Source organism: Dinoponera quadriceps, unplaced genomic scaffold, assembly GCF_001313825.1.
Source record: "Dinoponera quadriceps isolate SergipeBrazil2010 unplaced genomic scaffold, ASM131382v1 scaffold163, whole genome shotgun sequence".
In the NCBI taxonomy this organism is placed as follows: domain Eukaryota; kingdom Metazoa; phylum Arthropoda; class Insecta; order Hymenoptera; family Formicidae; genus Dinoponera; species Dinoponera quadriceps.
The window spans coordinates 897513-920518 of NW_014554384.1; the positions used below are offsets into that span (position 1 = coordinate 897513).

The 23006-nt window shown below is 50.9% G+C and overlaps 1 protein-coding gene across 1 annotated transcript in view; it reads right to left on the minus strand.

Moving 5' to 3' along the window:
• The window catches only part of LOC106748100, a 136495-nt gene that overhangs the window by 20480 nt on the left and 93009 nt on the right, over positions 1-23006 (minus strand). Inside the window, exons 4-8 of the mRNA XM_014626315.1 lie at positions 13967-15936; positions 5580-5652; positions 5197-5237; positions 3144-3302; positions 52-1313 (exon numbers count right to left, since the gene is read on the minus strand). Coding sequence (XP_014481801.1) covers positions 52-1313; positions 3144-3302; positions 5197-5237; positions 5580-5652; positions 13967-15936 — 3505 coding nt within the window. The remainder of the gene's footprint in view (positions 1-51; positions 1314-3143; positions 3303-5196; positions 5238-5579; positions 5653-13966; positions 15937-23006) is intronic.

Below are 23006 nucleotides of genomic sequence, written 5' to 3' on the forward strand. Positions count from 1 at the left end.
CTCCTTGCGCGCGCGCGCGCGCTCACGAGAGATCGAGCGGTTTCAACTCACCTGCGGACTGGTGGAGGTAACACTGGAGGTAGATAAGTCCATCACCGATCCCCCAGGCGAGGTGGGCGGTCCACCGGGTTTCTGCATCTGCTGCACCTGCGCGACCGTAACACACTTCACTGCAACATCCACAGAGACGCAACGTTTAGTCACGGCCGAGTCTTGAGCACCCGCGGGGATGATTCCGAACAAGTTACCATCTTCGGTCTTCATCATTCCTGCCGCGGTAGCGGCGGCCATCGCCATCTGATGCTGTTGCGCGGCCGCCGCTGCCTCCTGGTGGTAAACCCGCTCCTGCTCCTCCGGCGTCATGCCGGTCTGACCCAGATAATACATATTCGCCCTCGAGTGGAGCTGCTGCTGCTGCTGCTGTTGCTGCTGCTGCTGCTGTTGCTGCTGCTGCGACGGTATCGGCACGCACGACTGCGTGTCGTATCTCTCGTAGGTCGCGGTGGTACCCGGATCGTAAGGCCGGTGATTGGCCGCGCTCACCACCGCGTTCTCGTAGCCTCTGCCGGCCGCGATGTCGTTGGAGTACGTGACTACCGGTCGCGCGATGTTGCTCGCGCCCGGGTGCATGTACGCTCTCGCGTGCTCGGTCGACCTGTGGTGGTAGAGGTCCTCCGTGGTGGTCGCAGCCGCAGCTGCGGCAGCCGCCGCGGCCATCATCGCCGTCGGCTCGTACGGTGACCTTTGCGACATCTGATGGCTCATTCTGGTGTCCTCCACCATCGGCATCGGATAGGCGACCGGTTGCATCGGTAGCACGTGGTGCGTCGGGTGCTGGCTGGGGTGGTGGATCGTCGCGCCTATGGACTGCCTGGAGCCCATCGCGTCCATCGACGACATGGACGAGGAGTTGGAGTCTTGGCTCATGTAGGAATCGTAGGTCTGTCGCACCGCGGGGGGCGGCGGCGGCGGCGGCGAGTTCACGCGGCAGGACGCGGTGTCCTCCGTCTTCGGGACCAGCAGCTCGCCCGTGTTCTGGTTCCTCGTGGAGAGGGTGTTGCAGCAACTGCTGCTGAGGGTCATGTTCTCCGTCTTGGGCACCTTGGTGGGCCGCGTCGTGCTGTTCTCCTCGGGCGTCTTCGGCGGCTTCACGTTGATCCCGGTGTTCTTCGTCGTCGAGTAGTAGTCGTAGCTCAAGCTGCTCAGCACCGGCTTCGTGTCCTGCGCCGTCGAGCCGTACTGCGAGTAGCTCTTCGTGTCCATCGATGGCGGTAGGAGATTCGTGCTGATGTACTCCGGCGGTATTCCCGGCACTGTCGGGCGGGTAGGAAGTCGCGTGTGTTTAATCGCAAGTGGATGAGACGCGCGGGGCACGGGGGGTTTTCTCGCAAGAACTTGGAGTGTCAGTGCGGATCGACGTTCGTGTCAAATCAAATGTACTACTCTCTTCTACTAAGAAGCATTGTTACGCTCGCTAGTATCCCATATCAAGTAACATGCAGCTGTCGATGTCGCAGTAAGACACCTCAATGGATCAGTTCGAAGGAACGACAGCTCAATGAATTTTTGTCTTCGGCGCGCATAATGCATCTCTTGCACAATTAAGATTATTATATAATAAATATGATCCTTTCAAGGACCGTCGAGGATACTTGCAACGTTCGTTCGCATTCAACTAATGGGAACAAAATGTCCCGATAATCACGTTTATTCTACGGAAAGTTGTACAAGAGACCTCGAATCGCGTTGCGTTGCGAACTGAGCCATTGACGTTACATCTGAGCCTTCGAGTCGACTGAAAATCTAACCCAACCGCTTTTTCGAAATCAAAAGACACTTCTCCGATTCTTAGGAGTAGATGCAAATGTGCTGCATTATCCCGAGTGCATCCCGAGTCGGAATTTTAAACCTACTTTCGACCCGAATTTTCTAACATTTGTAGGTTCTGAAGGATCAATGTAGATTTCATTTTTCATATGGAAATTTTCCTATACAGTAAAAAATTCTGTGTAAACAACGATCCATTGAAATTTTTGCGTTATTTTAATATGGGAATATATAAAAAAAATTACACAGATATATGTTAAATTAACATATTTACTTTGTTAACATATTATTTTTTTTAATATATACCTTGTTAAAGTAATACAAAAATTTCAGTGGACCATTATTTACACAAAATTTTTTACCGTGTACTTAGCCCCTCTAAATGACAGAAAATGTATAAAATGCCACTTGTAAGTCCTAAGAGAACTTCAGCAAAGCTTCGTAAAACCTTTCGTGTCTTCCAAACCGAACCTGTTCTTCTAATATTATTAAGATATTACATTCACATTATCGAAGGTTATTGAAGGAGATAATTTTATATTTGATAGCAATAGTACATAAACGTCATGTGCGTAAAAAATAATATTAAATTAATTTCTTCTGCCACTACTACTGTAGCTTGTGTTCACATGGTTATTAATAATAAAATGTATCTAGATATTCCTGCAAATCGGCAAGAACTTAAATAATGATACAAAGTTAACAATTGGAAATTCGACTATTTAAATCGTTACGATTTTATTAAGCGTCACGAGTTACTTTTTTCAGTGGGTAACGAGTAACGGTAACGCATTATTTTTTCAATGAGTAACGAATTACTCTTCAAAAGTAACTTTCCCAACCCTGATATCCAAGTAGACTTTACACAGAATATCGAGGTCGGAGGTAGAGCTACACAATTTCAACTAGAGAGGTTAAATAGAATCAAACGAGGTATAGACTTCAGAATATCAATGTAGGCGTCAAATGGAATTTTCAGGTCGGAAGTAGGATGAAAATTTCGACTCGGGATCTCGTCGACACAATGCGCGATAATGTTCAGTATCTCAGCTGACACGTCCGCGCGTCGTGCGATCTCGCGCAGGGAATCGGCCTCGCGACCCTCGTCGGGGCGAATGCCACGGGCGAAGCCAGCCCGAAGAGCGAGATGCGTGTCTTACGCGCGCAAGATTACAGAACCTCTACTCTCTCGTCTCTAGCGGTCAAGCGTTAATCTCTCGTCGCGTCTAGCGGGCAGCGCGAGGGGATTTTCGTGTCCGGGCCGTATCAAGCCGGACGCGCACACGGTGGGACGTGGGTGACCTGTGCTGCCTTACCTTGAGCCTTGTGTCGTGCCTCGCGTGCGGCCTGCTTATTGGCCGCGGCGATGGGACATCCGGACAGGCTCCTGTGCGTGTTCCGATTGGAGCTGACATGGCCGCGGCCGTTGCAACCAGGCGTCGGGCATTTCAATATAGTCTCATGCATCGCCAGAACTGCGAGAACCCAGAGACACGCGGCGTGGTTACAGACACGTCTTGGCACGCTCACGTCTTGTTACGCACACACAATTAGAGAGACACGGCGCACACGCACGCGGCAGGTGGTGCCGTAAGGCAAGAGCCGTCTTGATGCGTTGAGTATAATTATCTCCGGGGGGAGGGGGAGAGGGGGGGGGACGCGTTTCCCTCCCCCGCGAAAGGGAACGAAAAAGCCGAACGGTGAAAGCAGGTCTCCGGACGCGAGTCGTTCTTTTCGATTCACGAATGAACGAGCGAAGAGGCCTCGGCTCGAGAGAGGTGGGGAAAAAGAGACGAAGTCTCGTACGCGCATGGCGCGCGTTCCTGAGAGGAGGAAATGAAAAAACGTAGGACGTAGCACCCGAGTGTAAAGGGGTTGGAGTACGCAGCGTCCCCCTGCCACACCACGGAACGCAAATCAACGTGTAACAGTACAATCAAGTATACTGAGCGGGTAGAGAGAAACACAAGTAAAGACAATCAATTAATCAATCAATCAATCAATCGATAGAAAATGATAACACAACAATTCGCAAAATCTGTGTGAGGGGAAGTGTGCCGCGTCGAGGTGAGAACGTCTCCCCGTCGCGGAGGAAACGCGAGTGAACGAACCGCAAAGTCGGTTGCGACGCCTTTCAGGAAAAGACTTTACGTTCTCGATGCAGGAGTCGGAGGGCAGATCATGGAGAAGAAGAGATAGAGAGAATGAGAGGGGGGTGGGCGACAAGCTTACCATAAGAGTGGATACGAAAATTATGCGAGTGTAATAACTACACGCAGATGACTACGCGTACGCTCTCGGCGCAACCGCTGAATTTGTCGTTAACGGGGACCGGTTATCTCCGTCTCGCTGTGGAGAAAGTCCCGTCGAGATGGGAAGCTCGGCATCGATCATCCGACCGATCGTTGCGTAATTATACTCAATCGCACAAGTGTCCTCCGGTGTGAAATGTCCGGCGTGTGCGCATACGCCGGCTCGTCGCGCCGCCCGTGTCTCGAGTTCTCCAGAGGGTTCGTAGGCACGACCAACACAACCAAGTTCGAGTGTAGTGATAATTTTCTACTATAATGAACTACAAACAGAACGGTAAATTAAAACGGAAGAGTAACCCAATAAATAAAGCTCTCTACCCCGCAAACGAAAAGCGCAAAGAATACAACAGACAGATACACAGACACACACACATACACACACACACACGAACGCACGCACGCACACACACACGCGCAACGCGACGCGTGCACCGCGCTCATCATTGGAGAAAAAACATTAATTTTTTTTCCCTTTTTAATTTGATCTCGTGTATCGAAAATGCACTTCTGTTGCGTTTAATGAGACGAGGAAGCCGCGGCGGAGAACAATGCTCTCTCTCTCTCTCTCTTTTTCTCTCTCCGTCCTTCGCGAACGATCGACGAGTCCGATCGCGAATGGCACAGAGGCAGAGCGAATTGAATCACAGACAGGCTATTCCGATCGCTCTATTTGAAGAGTATGATTTTCAGGTTTTGGTCTATGCGACGGTATACGGCGAATTGTTTCAAAAATTCAAACAGTCAATCGGTGGAAAATGCGAAACGAAGACACGAAGAGATTTTAATGAAATTACTTGGAAAGGTACTTGAGAAACAGAAGTACGTGAGGATATTCAATAGAACGTGATTACGTTTGAAGAATTTCGTGGTGTCTTTGCGCGAAACGCACTCTTAAATTATGCGTTATCAACCGTGAAATGCGAAAAAAAAATGGTTCTCGTCGACGATTCGCACCCCCACTTCCTCGCCGCGTGGTGAGAAAAAGGCACTCTCGCAAAAAGAAGATGCACTATGTAGCTACGATAAGAAGTAATTGGCTTAACGAAGAAGTACTTACTCTCTGGAGTCAATTTATCCTTCTGTGGACATCCGGAAAGACTGCGAACACATTGAAGCCGATTAACAAACGTTTGAGACTACGAGATTTCGATTGATCGGCCTCTCTTTTAAAAATTGCATCGTGTCACGGCTTTGTATTCAAACTAAGCGCGTTTCCATTCGCATTATCTCACTATCACGAATTAAATGTTCGATTATCGTAGGCGTACGAGTATCGTATTTCAACGCGTTGCACAGGATCCGACATGTAGGTCACGAATTGGCCTATTGACGTCGGTTTCCTGCGTAACGACCCCGCTCGATTCTCCGGTAAAACCGCGTAGGTGTGTAATCGGCCGTGGCTGAGTGCGGAGCGCAGGTTAATTACCGATAATTGCTTACCTGCGATGGTGAGAGTAGAGTCCGGTCACGTGACCCTGCCCCGTGCAGCCTGGGGTCGGGCACTTGTTGCCCTCTGCAACAAATCAAACGGCCACGCAGAGCCAGATGTTAGTCCATTAAGTGCCGCTTAAGATATTCACGAGATACGACGTACGTGCTAGTTTTTAGCCAAGCTTTTAGCGGCTAAGCTCGTGCGCCGGATAAGCGTGAGCTTCGCTTCGATCTGGATTCGAGCCGATTAAGTTGCGCACGGAAATATCGAGGCTTCGTCGTGATAAGCGGTAGAGTAAATCTACGGCGGTTCTGAGCACGAATTAATTCACACTTTACTATTAATAATAAGATCAACTATTGACAATACTATAATTTATATCATATTGATAATATCATAATTAATAAATTATTGATAATATTAATAATTATTAATAATTAAGAGCTTACGAGAGTTCATCGCTGATAATTTTATTGGCTAAAAAGATAAGTTCTTTTAAAGCCACGAGATTAGATAATCGCCTGAAAGGTGGCAAAAAGTGCTGAATAACGATGACAGATATTTTGATTAAATGACATGTATTGTTTCGTTATTATTAATAATTGAAATACGGCTAGAAAAACGACGAAAGCAATTTGTCGAATTTGGACGTGACAAAATTTAGCCTATTGTCTCTACTTTTTTATTACCCGGGAATTCAAGAAATTGATTAATCGACCAATGTCATTCGCTTCTCTAGTGGATCTTGACTCAAAGGTAGATACGCTGAGAATGCCGCTAGGAGAAGCTACGGTTCCGCTTTAAGCTCATTACATTTCGACATTAATTACACACCACGACGATACCGGGTGGGCGAGCGGCATTATCGGGCGGCCTCTGCGTTGAGTTATTTCTATGCCGAAAATTGATGATCCTGATACAAGCGAGCTGTAATTCTGAATAAATTGGATATTTACACTGTCGACGACTGTTGTTCGTCATGACGCGGAACGTGTCGGCCGGAATGCGGCGCCGGCTTAATACGCATTAATGCGTTGTTATTGCACATTTGGTTTCATAATCTTGCACTCGCGGTCAATTGACGCGAAATATCGCGCGCAAAACTCACTTTCGACTCCGCGACCACCCGTGTACGCTCGCAAGTCGATATTCCAAGCGAAGACATCGCCGCAACGCGACGCGGCTTTGTGGAATTTAGATCTCACGCTCGATGACGAATCCTGTACTGGCATTTTATATGTAAAATATTTTTTTCCTAGCAGTCGCATACAGAGAAGTATTATTTTGCAAATGATGACTTATAACTGACAGCGCAGTCAATAGATAGATATTAATTAACCGCTAGATATGCATGGATTACCGCGTGCTCGAGAAATTACGTTTTCCCACACAAATTTTCGAATAAATATATTGTTGCAACTGCGTGAGATCGTATGGGCAACACGTGTGGAAAACGACGAATCGTTAAAAAAAAAAATGCAACTTGGAAGGCATAGAAAAATGTATATGAACTGGAAAGTATGTGCAAAATAATATAACACTTCGGTATGCTCGCACAGTACTGCTAGCGCGCGAGCAGTTGAATGGAAATTAACTATTGAATAGCTGACAGCCGACGTGTCCGACATCGCCGCGTAGTTTCATTCTGCATCGCGGCAGAATATAGTTTGCTCCCCGTTTGCCAATATATCACGTATACCTTATCCCTCACAGAGAACGTTGAACACGTCAGGGCGGAGGACTCTGCGGGCGCTGAGAGCGAGGAACGTTCATTTCACGTAAAAATCTTACCTCGCAATCATTTCATTATTATAAATTTAATAACGATCTTACGTCGCGTTGTAAAATGGAATATAGAGTTACGGGTGTATATCCCTCCAAATAAAATTAAAATAAAAAGGAAATGCCTAACGTTAACGCTTAAACGTCAAAGAATATTATCTTTTCGTGTTTAGAATATCCGACGGCTCTTTCGTCTCTTTCTTTCGTCTTGGGAAGTGAAAAGAAAAAATGGAAGAGAATAATGGATATATATATATATATATATTTTTTTTTATCTGCGTGTATGCCTATAACAGGCTTTCGAAATATCTTCAGGAAAGGATTTCAAGAAATTTGCACGGCTTCCTCGAGCGTGCACGCTATTTAATGGCATTTTTCAGGATGAGTTTCCCCAATCCTGGCGAGAGGTCCCGAGTGAAAGTTGAAAGGACGGTCTAGAAGGGTAGAAATGGCCTCGCGTGCGGTCAGCCTCGGATCTCGTCGCACGAGTTACGCATTTGTGAATAGCCTCTGGGATTTCTCCGTCCCGTGACTAAGCCGTCGGGATTAGCACGGGGTATGTGGCCGGCCTACAACTGTCCGCGAAACAAAGAACGGATAGATGCCCCGCTCCCATGCTCCCAGAACGAAACTTTCAGCGATCGGGAAAAAAGTTCCGTCGCGCACGATCGCTCCTATCTATGCATTAATGTTCGACATGTTGTTCTTTTTGTTCTTTTTTCATCAACATTTACTATTCGTTAATATTCGTTAAAACACGTTTGCACCCTTCGCTGAGCAATTCGCAAGAGGTCTCGTTCGTTCCAAAATATTCGAATCGAATATTTGCATTTTGCGAGAAGTGCGAGAGAGAAAGAGAGAAGAGAGGGAGAGATGTCGCAAACATGCACAGCGCTCCGTCGCGCAGTTTGGTTCGCCCACGATTGGCGCAACCCTTACCGCCGAGGTACACGTCTGCATTAGCGGACAATTTCTGAATTTTTTCGAAACTTTTTTAACTTCCCTTTGTTCTTACAACGCTAAACACGAAACTACGGCCACGGTGCCAGACGAGCATGCCCGAACGACCGATTGTACCATCTGTCGTGCGCTAAGCCGTAACTTAATGGTGGGTATAGCGCACGTCACGTATGATCGCGTTCGTATTCCCGGGGCGACCTCGCGTGACCAGACAATTACAGGTTTCCAGTGCACTGCAGGTAGCCGAGAAGTACCAATCGGTTAATACGATCCCCTTCGGCAGGGCTCTCTTTATTTCAATCGTGAACGAATAATGTGTGACGAAAGACGTATGCCCAATCCTTAGAATCGGACGGTGCTCAATCAGTCGAGAGCTGTTGCGAGCTTCATTTGCACGATACGGCCTCGCGATAACAATTTATTTATAGCCGCTGAACCTCTACATACCTTATAAGAAATTTGCACACGTAACACGTATGCGCACAGAGGCTGGTCTAACGACATTAATAAATAAGTATATGATGCGAATGAGAGCTGCAAATGCTTGAGAAGTGTTTAAATGTTTTATTTACAATAACAACGTGACCACATTCCACACAGACTTTCAGACTCGGGCTTGACCAACATCACGGGAAAAAAAAAATTAGCTCCCACAATTAACAACTAGCTATTCAAACGGAAAAAATTTTGATTGGATTTACCAGAATTTACAGTGAACAAGCCAACACGTTTTGGTTGAAGGAAACAGAATTTCTTGTAAGAACGCAAATTTTAATCATAAGAATCGGAAATTCGGTTTCCTTCAGTCGACGCGTTTAGTTTACATTCACTGTTCGGTAAATTTAACCAAATCTTTTTCCGTGCACATGATACAACTGAAATTTAGTTACCGGATCTAGTTTTTAGCTATGGGAAGTAATTATTTCTTTCCGCATACGACTATAGTTCTAAGAATTAGTTCTCGTAGCTAAACACTAGGTTCGATAATTTAATTTCAGTCGTATTATATGGATAGTTAATTTTTAGCTGTGGGAGTTAACTTCCAGCTGTCAATTCCCCTTTTCCGTGAGATTGGAACTCTCGATCAGTCCGTTGGTAGAAGAGATCTCGTCTCGCGTAATATGCCGTTTCGGGATGCCGGACATCATCGCGGGGTACACACGTCATGGTCGCAACGAATCATAGGTAGGTTTGTCACGTGTGTTAGAGGATTCGGAAAGGGATTCCGCGGGAGCCCCTTAAGGGGAGGCCAGCTTTAGGTTAGTTCGACGGGGGGTTTCTCCTGAAGTGAGCGTACTTTTATAAACTTTGTCGTGTACTAATCCTCCGCCCGGGTCTGATCCCCTAGCCAACTACGCCGGGGCTCTCCAATCGACCGCCGTGACGCCGAGAAACTTCATCAGGTCGTCATTTCGCGTTCCAGAAGAGCGAGAACCGACGACGGGCGGGATGGAGAAAGAAAGTCGATCCCTACTTAGGTGCTCGCCTTTTTCTTAAGACGGGTGGCGGCTGCCGCCCACCCACCNTTTATTTGCGGGCCACGACGCTCTCCGAGTTCCGAAGTTGAACAACGGCGCGCGCGCACACGCTGTCAGGATTGTTCCAAGCCCCGCGTAATTCCCCGGGAAGAAACTCGGACGGATTAATTCTGTTTTGAAATCAAAGTTTCCCGAAGATTAAAGTTGAAAAGTGCTCGATTTTCGTCGGAGCAGAAGTAAACATCGCGAGACGAGACACACGGAGAAGGCGAACGTTTCGAACGAGCGACGGAGGAAGGCGCCGGGCAGGAATGTCGCGGGGAATCTTGCGAAAGTTCGGGACGCGCGTGACCGGCAGGAAATCGGGTGTTATTTTTATTCCGAGGGAAGAGATCGCCGCGGCTTCCTGGTTTTTAATTAGCGCCGGGTAAAAAAAGGTCCACCGGATAACCGAGGGCGAGCGGTTGCCCTGCTAGGATTAATAAATTAGCCGTAAGGTTTTAAAACGGCCACGTCGCTGGCTAAGCTCAGGGGTGGAAAGGAAAAAGTGAGGAAGGTCGAAAAAGAGAGAGAGAGAGAGAGAGAGAGAGAGAGGGGAGGGAAGGAGCGAAGGGATAGATAATGGTTCCGGTCAACAAAATGAATACCGGCACGCGCTGTACTTTCCGGATGTCTGAATAGACTTGTAACGAGTCGGTCAGACCTGCCTTCAGCCCCGCTTTCTTTCTCACCGTCTCTCCGGCTCGCCATATCGCGTCACCTCTTTCTCGCCCTCAGATCTTATCCTCTCCTCTTCCCTTCGCCATGCGAACCCTCTTTCGTTTCTTTTTCCCTGCAGCGTGCTGTAATGGAGCAGTGTGAGTCGGAGGGAAGAGAGAAAAGAGCGGAATCAAGGGGTGAGAACGAGGACGAGCGCCGGTCACCGAGGGTGAGCCCGTGGTCGCGTTGTAATTGTGTTATTTTGTAGCCATTTCACGTGAGGGTTCGCGGAAGGGGTAGACGTGTATATAAACACCGGGATTGTTTTATTTCGCCCGGCTCTCTTTCTCTCTCTTTCTCTCTCTGGCGCGCGACACGCGCCGAGACTATCGCCCGGCCGCGGAAAAAATCGTCGCCGTCGTCAAGATAATCGGGGTCGAATTGAGCGCCCGCCGGTCGCGCTAATTATTAACTCGCCGTCAAAGGTCGTTAATCAGCGCAATTGGGTATTCATGTGTAACGGATGAACATTCGCGCGAGCCAATTAACCCCGAAATGGGAGGCGTTCATTGACAGTAATACCCGAATTCGATCTGCTCCAGATTGTAAATTGAGTTGATTCGCGCGAGTGTTGTTTAATTGATATTAAAAATTTCCCCGTTTTCAGCACCGCCCCCCTCCCCCCCCCTCCNCTCCTCGTCAACGATCGTTCGTTGCTCCGTCGAGAGTGAGGAAGGAGGAGCCTCTAAGAAGCCTGTCTTCGTCGCGGAAGAAGCTCGTGCCTGACGTAACGTCGAGATTTCTCCGGCGAAAGTCAACGTGATGCGTCTTAAAACGACGCGCCGATAATTGATGGCGAAAAATAAACGCCTATTTTGAAGCGCTGCTCCCGCCTTGTAACATGTAAATTTAGTCGCGCGAGGTCGTACGAGCGCTCCAAACGGGAATCTCCGATAGAGGCGACGTGTAACCGCACAAAACTCGATCATGCGGGACAGTCGATGCATATAATACGTTCCCGGTAGCATACATTCCCTCGTGTCGCGCTGAATCGCACGCTGGACACGCTGGATAAGGAAAAGACCGGAGGTTCTAAAAAAAGAGAACAGCTCGAGGAACAATCACAAAGTAGGTATTTACACACGGAGGCGCGCGCGCGCGCGCGAGCGGCGCCCTTAAAGGGAGGGTAGAGCCCTCGCGCGCGAGTAAAGGTCCTTTTTATGCGTGCGGTCGCAAAGGTAGCGTAAAATTGAGTTACAGGGCAGTTTATTTTTTTATTAGCCGGCTCGACCCCGTCGCGCGCGCGAGAGAGAAAGAGAGAGAGAGAGAGAGAGAGCGCGCGCGGCTCGGTCTTTCTCGACGCGGAAAGGGTGGTTTTTGCGGCCGACGGATTTCCCGATAGCGGTTTTATGGCGTGTCAACACGCTCTTACGCGCCTGCATGTGAGCGAGCGCGCGAGCGGCGAATAAAAAAAAAATAAAAAGGGCGCACGCGATCGCCAGGTTGAATCGAAGAGATCAAGAGCGACACTCTCGGCGGCTAGAGAGGGACAGAGCGATGCTCGGCTCGCGGTGAGAAAGGGAGATGGATTCCCGATTAAAAGCCCCGGCTTGACCGACTCCGGTACGGCTGTATCGCCGTCACGCTGATAAGTGCGCGATTAATCGGGCCCATTTATCACGTCGCACGCTTTTGCCCGGGATTTCGCGACGAGCGAACTATTTCAGTCCGTCCGATCCTCACTGACAGTTGCGGCGTCATGGATCGTTTGCATTTTCTCTCTCTCTCTCTCTCTTTAATTGTTCGCAATCACTCGCGGATCATTATCGGGATCCAATTGCAATAACTCTTCGCGTTTCGTTCCGGACGTGGGAGTCAAACGCCGCAGATTGAATTCTTGAGAGCGATCATCCTCGCACAGCCATCGGCCGGAGAAAACGTTAAGGGGATAATGAGGACAGGCAGCCAGGCGCAGGGTGGTAATAAGGTGGCTCGGAGCGGCTGGGATGCTAGTCACGTTTCCAGCCGCTGACAGCTGCGGCTTATACGTATGACGTGGTATCAACCCCAAATTTCCCCGACTAGACACGTCGTGTCTTCGCTGCCCTAAGACCCTGGAATGCACTCGAGCCTCCACCTGTCACACCACGGCGCATCTACGGCGTGACGCGCGAGGGTGGCACTTTGATTCTTCTCGGAAGAAGGATCGCTCTCTCTCTCTCTCTCGTCACGGATTATACTCGTCGCGTCAAACTGCCGAATCTAATTAATCTCATTGACGCTCACCGTGCAAGCACAGCGACCAAAAGTGTCCGAGCGCGGCTAAAGCGTGCCGTTACGTCACAACGTGTTCCGTTTCTCCCGCTAATTTGCTACGCGAAGTTCCATGAGAACGTAAACGCGCCTCGCGATCCTTTCGCGATCGGGGAGATCGCGCGCAACGGCAATCGATGGGACGACGAAGCGGAAGAGTAACGACGCCGACGAGGATGGAATGGCTGTATCACAGGACACGGGGAATAATTTTGCCCGAAGAGACCTTGATTTCAGCATTTGAGTCATCACCCCTCGCTTCGTAATTATTGATTTTCCGCGCTGCCCTAACTCCCCTAACTTCATAGAGAGTAAGACAGAGAAAGCGAGAAAGGGAAAGAGATAGAGAGAGCGAGCGAGAGCAAGGGTGAGAGAGCGAGAGGGCGGAGAACGGCGTAAGCGAGAGAGTCGAAAATGCCTTTTGTCCCCTCTCGTAACGTATAACGCACGAGCGGTAACCCTACTACGACTTACGATTACTATCTTCGTCAATAATTCCGAGAGTCCCCAGCACACACGCGCGCGCGTCCGTATTTCGCTGAGCTTGAAAAATTATATCACCGCAATAGAAGAACCGCATTAACGTCGGTATTATCGTTAGCCCGAACGAGCCTCGATCTCTCTTAGAGAACGCAACAGTGCTCGACAAAATACACGCCTGCTCGTAATTTATTCAATTAACTCGCTAATGTTATCAACATCAGTGAAACGATATGATCTGTTTCTCTCTCGTTCGACGTTAATTCCCAGTAAAAGATGCGCGAGAGTGAACGGACGTGTGACTGCGATCGGATTACGCACGGCCGTGTTCGGCGACACTTCTCTGCTCCTTCACTTTTCTCAATTATCACGACAATGCAGCATCATGACAACACACTTTTTCGCGTCTTTCTCATTACATCGAACTTCGTTTTTGCGTAAATCTAATATTATCTCGTAGCTCTTATTCGCTGCGAGATCTTAGGGGGCGGAGTCTCAGAGCGGAAATAAACGGATCGTCCGTCCTTCCTTCTACGAGTATCCTGCGACTGAGAGTGAATTCGGACGACCGTGGGCGCGATATCGGGTGAACGTCGGGGACGAGCGGACAACGCTTCTATCGGCACACGCCCGGGGCGACGCAACGCGACGGACAAGACGAACATGACGGAAATCATCCTCACCTCTGCCGAGACTGGACGGAGACATGGACATGCCCGGTCTGCCACTGTCGAAGGGTCTCTCTGGCATTTTCATCACGCTGTCCGGCTGGCCGCTCGCGGAAGGCACATCGGCGGCGACGGCCGGACTGGACGTGGTGGTGGTCGTCGACACGGTCGTGATGGTTATACTGGCGATACTGTTTGCGCTCGGATTCCCGGCAGGATTCGCGCCGGCGTTATTGGCACCGCTACCACCGCCGGCGCTCGCTTTACCGCCGACCCCGCTGTTCGCGCTCGCGTTGTTGACGTTGCTCGCACTGCCGTTGCTCGCGTTGCTGCTGCAGCTGCTCACGGCGGCGACACTGACCACCCCTTCCCTCGCGATATCTTGAATCGCACTGGCCGCTCTGGAGCCGACCCCGGCGGGCTGGAGGATCGTGTACTGCTTGGAGGAGTCGGGACTGGTGACGGAGGGCAGACCGCCGGTCGGACTCTTGCTGGGCGACACGGAATTCGAGGTTACGTCGTGCGTCGTCACGTGATGGCTCTCTTCCTTCGAGGACTTGAGCTGCAGCAACGACACCGTGGACGGGTGTTTGTCCTCGGTGGTGGGCGAGATACCGGCGACCGGCTGCGGCGTCGGCATCGTCGGCCCGGGCGTCGGGTAGCCGACGAAGGTGGCGGAAGCCGGGTACGGACCGATCGGGGGGATCGCCGAGGAGGCGACTGGCACTGAAGAAGCGCTGCGACACGGTGCCTTCGTGTGGTCGGTGTTGGGCGGCCTGAAGGCAGACGTCGCCGAGAAGGGGGAGCTCGCTGGCGGCGACGAGGACGACGAAGTCCCCGTAGGCGAGACTTTCATGTTGCTGTCGTTGTACTGTCTCTGATAATTCGAGTAGAGCGGCTGGTGCTGATGGTGCTGCTGCTGCTGACGGCCGATGCTCGGGGGCGACTGACCATTCTTGCACGTCCGCTCGCGCTCCCTGTCGTTCAGCCTGTCTCGATCGCCTTCCTCTTTGTCCGCGGTCGGATCCGACATGTCGATTTCCAGCTCGTTGGACGAGTCGTCGACCAGCTCGTTGAAGTCCGGCGGGTCGTATCTGGAGTACTTGTCGGTTTGTCTACCCTGAGAGTCGATATGTACACCCACCATGCTCCTGTCGCTCCTCTCCTTGCTCGACAGCGAGCGCACGGAGACCGGCCGGATTTTCGACGGTTCGTTCTGATTGGCGTTGCCGACCTGAGACTGAATACCCGCGCATTCGTTCTCCAGCTTCAGCAGATTGTCCAGATCCCTCTTGGTTTTCACCGGGTGCTGCAGCTTCGAGTCCTGCTGCTTGTTCTGCAGCTGCATCTTGCTCGACCGATCTTGCTGGCCGCGGAGGGTGATGACGTCCTTCAGGGAGCAACCGGTGTCGTTGCTCGTGCTCGAAGACGTCGACACCGACGAGGGCGACAACTTCGGGTTCTCCTTCTTCTCCTCGAAGAGATTCTCAAAGTTCGACTCGTATCTGTCCTCGTCAGAGTTGCCTCTCTGATACAAGGAACCTCTGGGGCCAGGCCAACTGCCGGACAAGCTCTTCAGGGCGGCTTCCGTTTCCCTTATAAGCGTCTCGTCGTCCTCGGGCTCCTCACTGTGCTTGCTGGACTTTCTGGCGGGGCTGCCGGAGTTGCCCGACGCGAACGCGCGCTTCTTCTGCGGCAGCGGTATGCTTTTGTTGGGATCTACCACGACGTCGACGGCCATCGTCTTTCGCGCGTCATCGTCGCGGATGCTTTTCCTCCTCCGCTTCGCGGCCGCGTCCGACGACTCCATCTCTTGCGGCGCGCTCGTCTGCAGGCCCTTCTTGCTGATCAACAATTGCTGCTGTTGCGGCTGTGGTTGCTGCTGAGTTTGCTTAGGGTTCTGCGCGACCGACTCTGCTTCCAGCTTCCGCTTTTTGAGGTGAGCCATCGCATTCTGTCCGCCCGGCACGCTGGTCAGTTCCACCCTGGAACACAAAAATTCCAGAGGATCAGCAAGTCCGCGCTGCCATATGCGGGCGCAATGAGGGACGCGCAGTGTGCGGTTCGGTACACGAGAGAGTGCAACCGGTCGTCGAGAGCCCGAGGCGGCGAGCCGGCGAGAAACGAGGCCCACCGCTCGCTCAGCGTCCGCGCCGCTCTTTCCTTGCGGAAGATACCCAGCGCCTGCCCCAGCCGCCAGCCTCTTCTCTTTCTCCCTCCATTTTATCTACTTAACAGTGCATTCAAAGTCTAAGGGACCGTCTCTCAAGAGAGTTCACCTGTGACATCCGCAGAGGGTCGTCGAGAGCGCGTCGCCGCGGATCCGGAGGGTCACTTTCCATGCAGCCGATGTGCGTCCGTGTCCCCCTCTCTCTCTCTCTCTCTCTCACTCTCCCTCTCTCTCTCTCTATCTCTCTCCCTCGCTCTCCGCTCTCTTGGTGAACAATCGCCTTTATTGCGCTTTTCGTGTATATATTATTTCTTTCAACTTTCTTCCCTATATATATTTCGTTTTCCTAGCGAGGCACACTGTATGTATCTTGCTTCGTCCTTGCGACGGACTCGGGATGATTCCGACGGGCACTGCGCGACACGCACGCGCGCATGCACACAGCGAGGACACGCGTGCTCGACAAACCGCCGATATCTATATATATATGTATATATATACGTGTGTGTGTGTGTGTCTATATATATATATGTACACGTATACATATATATATATATATATATGTAGGTAACAAGTCCGGCTCGTGTGCGCGATGGTCCCTTTCAGACAGGGTGCTCGCGAGCTACTGTGCTATGTTTAAGTTCGTTCGGGGGTGGCGATCTTCCGTCGCGCACGGAGGGGATGAAGACTTGCGCGGGCAGCCGGCGGCTTCTGCTTCGTCGCGAAAAGTGGGGGCGGGTTCTGCGCACTGTCCACCCCCTTGAGCTCGGCTGGAGCACGATTCCCAGCCCCTCTGCACATCCCCCTCGCTCACCTCAACCTCCCCCCCCCCATCCCCCGCTTCGAATATCGGAGAAGGGGACTCGGTTCCTGGGTGCACACCTAGGACTCTCGCTCTCTCTCTCACAGTGTGTTGAGGTACGTGCTCCGTACACCTCTCTCCCCGGTTATATCCACCCGCGTCTATACTACCCACCATCCGTCCGTCCGTCCGTTCGTCCGCCCGCTCAACCCCTTCGCGGACCCCCGCGTTTACTGTATGTATGTACGTGCTACCTGCTCCTCTTTGCCGCCTTAGGAATCCGAGGCAACACCGGTCCCGGCCAGCGACCTCGCGGCTCTCTCTCTCTCTCTCTCTCTCCATCTACCTCTCCCCTTTTGCGACTCGCGAGTTCTTCGTGTAGCCGGCTTTTGAAAGGGGAAGTCAAATCTCTCCATCGTCTCTTTCTACCAGAAATAAACTTGGCTCACGGCATATTCGTAATTTTCCCCCCTCGTGCATTCCCGACTAACGACGAAGCTGGCCATCGGGGCGAAGCGCAAGGTCATTGCGGCTTTATGATTAGTTAGCGACGTGCGTGATCCCGCGAACGGATCGCGCACGTATCGACGCAACAGATTTTTCGCTCTAAACGGCACTTACGTATCCTTGCGATTTAATATCAAAGATCGATCGTTTGCGGTTACACGAGGTTAGTAACGAGTTATCTTTTTCCTCCCGATGTCGCCCGCTCGATTCATCTCGCGTCAAATGAATCCCGATCTGTGGACGTCTGACAAAATATCGCAACGGGAGTAATAAGTTATCCTTCCCCCTTCCTGTGCGTTGACTTGTAAGACTTTAGCCCTTTAACGTGCGCAACGTTCGCCCTTCGGTGCGCTATACGTAGGGTTTTGCAGCGATAGGAGGAACCTACAACTGGAATTAGATAAACCCGGGCTGCCGGAGGTGGCGGACGCAGAAGAAGAGCGGGATCAGCGTCAGCGCTTAGCGGAGCTCCCTAGGATCCCGAGGAACGAGAGAGCTTCCCTTAAACCTTAAACCCTCCTCAGACCACGTAGCCGGGAGTTTAGAGCGACGAACTCCTGCGAGGGACCGCGGTAGGGAGGACGGCGGGAGTGCCCTCGTCCAAAATCGGAAGTTAAATCGCACCGACGGCTTAAGACATTATCACTTTTCTTTGCGGACCAATGCTCTTAGAACTGGCCTTCGACGGTGGAGAAAGCGGGAGAGAACGCGGTGCGAGAGAGCTGGAACGAGTGAGCGGGGAGAGAGACGGGGGAATTCGGAGTAAGAAAATGCGAAGCCAGAATCCCTTCGAGTTGGGGATCGATGCGTCCTGGTCCACCCTCCAATTACGTGTCATCCCTTACGGTCCGTGGGGAATAATTAGAAAGCAAGCGTGGCCCCTGGCACGGGCGAATAGCCACAGATGTGCTACGTAAAGGTAGACTTTAAATTCGCGCGAGCGATCGAGCGAACGGGCGAGCGCGCGCTCGGCAAGAAAAGCTTCCTCGCGACGTCGAAGTCTCCGCCGTCGGCGGCCGGCTAGCCACCAGCGTCTCTAATGTCGCGTGAAGTATCGAGTGCGCCGTAATTATTGCTCGTGGAGTTACTTCGCTCGTTAAGGCGTCGTCGATATCACATGCGCTGTCGAATAATATAGGATTTCAACGACACACCGCGACACGAGAAATTGCCACCGTGCTCGCCGACTTTATGAATGTAATACGAGCGTTCCCTGGCCGGGGCTGTAAAGAAACGTGACGTCGTGGGTGTCATTGAGTGTTATTATCGAGTGTGTTATGTAACACACCGTCGAGCGGATTCGTAGTGTTGTTGAAGTCGAGTGTGCCGCAAGGTTGAATGACGACGTCGAGTCGGGCGAATTTTTCTGAGATTTTCCGGGAGGTAGACGGCCGCCCGGAACAGCTGAGATCTGTGCTCGTTAATTAATTAACATGTGCCGGCCGTGGTGCGGCATAGGTAAGAGGATGGTTAGACGGAAACACGACGACGCGGACGATGGTGCTTCCATCGTAGGGATTAGGGTATTAGGCGACGTCACGTCACTAAAGTCTAAAGGAGCCTCCTCGGAACTGTGCTCGGAGAGATAGCCGAAACTTGCGCTTCTCTATCTTCCCAGCGGTTCTTCGGATTCTGTCTTTCGCCCTTCCCGTCTCCCTTACGCCCCTCGCTCGTCCCCTCTCGCTCCGACTCTTTTCTCTCTCGTTCTCTATTTCTCACCGTCCTTCCCCTCCTTCCGCCTCGCTCGCTCGTCCTACACGCGGATCCTGCCTCCCCCTATTCTTCCCGTTCTCACCCCTTCCGATTCTCGGTGCTTCTCTCTTTCTCCCTGCATCTATCTCGCCCTCGTTCTCTGTCTTTGGTGTCCTTCGCCGGTCCTAGCGGCTGCTTCTTCAAGACCTCGACAATTCCAATTAGATAAACCACCGACGGATCACAGCCTCTTAGCGGTTGAGCTCGACGGCGCGCGGCGGTCTGTCTCATCGGCTGCGGATTTGCGTCGGATCGGATACGCTCACGGAATATCGGCGTTAGCGTGTACGAAGTTCGACCAGAAGACAGTCCGCTGAATCGACCGCGCGATTAGAGCGACGAAGCACGATGACGGATCATCGGCGACGGACCGAGGCTCGGGGATGACGAAGATGATTACAGTTTCTCGCGGCACGAGTTGCTTCGCAACTGCGAAAATCGCGCGCTGGAAACCTCCACCGCGGCGCTTGTCGAGGGTGTTTCCGAGGAAAGACGGTCATACGTCTTTTTCTCGCCGACGTGCGAGGGTGGGCGAGATCGGCGCTAGGCGAGCGCCGGATAATTTAGGGGTCTCTCACGCGTGGATAATGGGGAACTTGGCTAATGCACCCCACTTGGCACCACGTGGATTCGCGTGAATTTTGCGATTCGACCTTTGTGCCACCCTCGTTCGCTGCTGCTAAAAGGCCGCCTATGAAAACAGCGATGAGCGCTGACTGGGTCGCCGCGATCGACGATAATTTCATGATTTATAACTCTATTAATTAAGAGCGCACAGTGTACAGTAAAACGGTAACCCCCTTCAATTGCGTCGCCTTTACGAATTAAGAGAGATTACATTATAATATTTAATTATTCTATATCATATACACGATTTAGCTTCATCTATAAACATTAATTACCGCCTTCTTTTAAGATGCAATTTTCTGATTTAATGTTTCCGCGACTACAAACCGCGTAGATAAAAATTACTGAAATAAAATTAATTTTTAAATATACAAAAATATTGTATAAGTTGTATTGTCTACAGGAAAGTTCAATTATCAACTACTGTTACTCAAAAATTACCGACGTTCTCGCATTGGAACTACTACCCCGCTTTTCTTCTGCTACGCTCTTTAGTCGAATGAATAGTTTCAGCGCGCACAGTGTACAGTAAAAAAAAGCTTTCCGTTAACGATGCGATAACGGTAACCCCCTTCAATTGCGTCGCCTTTACGAATCTCGTCCGAAGTTAACAGCACCGGGATTGGCTTTATTTCCGAACTGCCTCGAGATGCCACCGTTATTCGTTCCTCTATAGCCACCCTCACGATGGGAAAGAGGAAGGGGGGAACGAGGGAGGGAGCAAAACAGACGGAGAGGATTTTAAAGCGAACTCAGGTTACGACTACGCCGGTGGAAGAAGAATGCTGTGACTGGGACAGCTGAGCTGTCCGGTTGGACATCATTCCGCTGTTCGGCTCGAGGGAATACTCTGTCGTCTAGCTACTAACTGTCTGTCCATTCGTCGAGCTTTTTCCCTCCTCCTCCTTCCCATCCGCTTTTTTTCTCTCGTTCGTCCCACGAGCGCGCCCTCGCTTACCGGCTGACGTCTTAACCCAATCGAATTCTGATCAAATATTTAGCGCTGACCGGGCCAACGCTTTAAGTGGCTCCTCCATCGTCGGACTTTGCTCCCCAGCCAATAAATCTCTTACTTTACTTTTCCTAAAATTTCAGCAGATCGACGAATTTCGCGCGGTCCTCTCGGAAAAATTTAATCGGCTCACGAATTTCGGCAACTACATTTTTTGCGAAAATAGTAAAATTGCTTAATAAAATAACTAAAAAAAAATATATATATATATCAAGTAAATTGCTTTTAAAGTTTTCAAGAGTTGTGAAGACAGATTTTAAAATTGAAATAATTTTACGAAAATCGCAAATACAGCAGACATTCTGAGGACCCTCTTCACGGAGAAAAAGGTTGAATTAACGTTACAATAAACTAATCGAATGCGTTTTGGCTGAAGCAAACAGAATTTCTGGCTCTAAGAACCGAATCAAGTTCATAAGAACTAGAAATTCTGCTCCCTTCAACGAAAACGCGTTTGATTCGTTCATCGTCACGCCAAGCAATTTTTCTTTTCTCCGTGTACCGGAGGATACCAGGAACGCCTTGAAGCTCAAAATCAAACGAGATTTCCTCATGGTTCTCACTTGTACGCGCGGGATACGTTCTCGGCACATTAAATATCGCCGATCGCTCGTTGATTAACGACCGAGTTACAGATCGGCGATTCTAATCCGAAGGCGGAGGCCGCTTTTTTGTCCCCTTTCGCCACACGGCAATACGTCACGCGTCCCGGTTTCGGGGTGTAATTAAAGAGAGCGCAGAACAGCATGACGCCTCGGGCCTGGCTGGAAGGGGGGGTGTAAGGAACGGGGCGAGGCGACCGGAGCCGAGGGTACGCGCGGGATATAAGGGATGTGTTTTACCGAGGGATACTTACACACCATCCCCGCGCGGCACATATTTTCATATAACAAAACCATCTGCGTGCCGCGCATAACAAATTTCAACTGATTTATAGTGAGCCCGCTGGCGGGCGGGAGGCCGCAAATTTTCGCAGTTTACGAAGCCCGACGACTGCGTCGCTGCGAGACGGGAGTGTGCTTTTCCGTTTTTGCGCCTCTCTCCTCGCGAATTCGATATCGCGAGGAGGAAAAAAAATCGCGTGACCCCGAAGTCCCGGCCGACACCCCTCGGACGATCTTCGCTGTCACGAGGATGACGCGGGAAAATACGCGAACCTGCTCCGTCATATGTAAAACGGAAACGCGGAAACGGGATGAAGCTCGCGAACTTCTAAGCCGAACTTCGTATTCTCTCGGAAATCCTCATCCCGAGCGACGACGGCGGAATTGAAAAGGACATCACGTCTCTCAGGGGTTTAATGCTGATATCCGCTGGAAAGGCGACCTTAAAGGGTTGCACCGAAGGGGTGGCAAGGCGGGTATGTACAGTAAGGGACAAAGGAGCGAGGGGGGGGGGGCGGTAAGAAGCGACCATGCTCGGACCAACCGACGTCCGACCGTGCTATCGGATCGATAATGTCATAGTGACAAGTACGGGTACGTGTGTATGCGCTTCTTAACACGCGCGGCAACGCGTTGCTTTCGGGGTAACCGACGCTCCGACGTGTTTAGTGCGCATCTGGGGATGCATAACGGCATCTTTTGCCGGCATATTTATTTTTACACGAATACGAATGTGTATTACAGTTCGTGTTTTTAAGCCACCCCCCAAGCAGAGAATGTTAACGGGAAGTTCGCGCGGGAGGTATCTCGCGCGATTTAAGGCAGCTCGATTTTAGGACCCGGCAAGTCGCGGGTTCTTACTGCAAAACGGGGAGGGCAGTAAATCTGGAAACGAACCTGGAATAAACTGTCCGGGGCTACGGCCATAATAATATGCCTCCGACGCCGACGCCGCCGCCAGATTGTTAAGGGTAGCTGGAATTGCCTCTCCGAAAAGCGGCCCGCCTCGCACTGTTCTTGGATTACGATGCAATTTCTCGAGCCTCACGGGCTCGTACCGATGATGACGGCCCTTAAAACTCGAGAGTCCTCTCTCCGCGGCTCGCTTCGCGACATTATGCGTATGTACGTAGCAATGCACACGTCAATGAATTCGTACGTAGTCGTGCCCCTCGGACGCCCGTCATATTACTCGAATTATATAAGGGGGTTGCAGGAATCGCCACCACACGTCGGATTTAATAGATTTCACGGCGAAATGTTTGAAGATCGAGAGTATGTAATGTAATTTTATTACAATA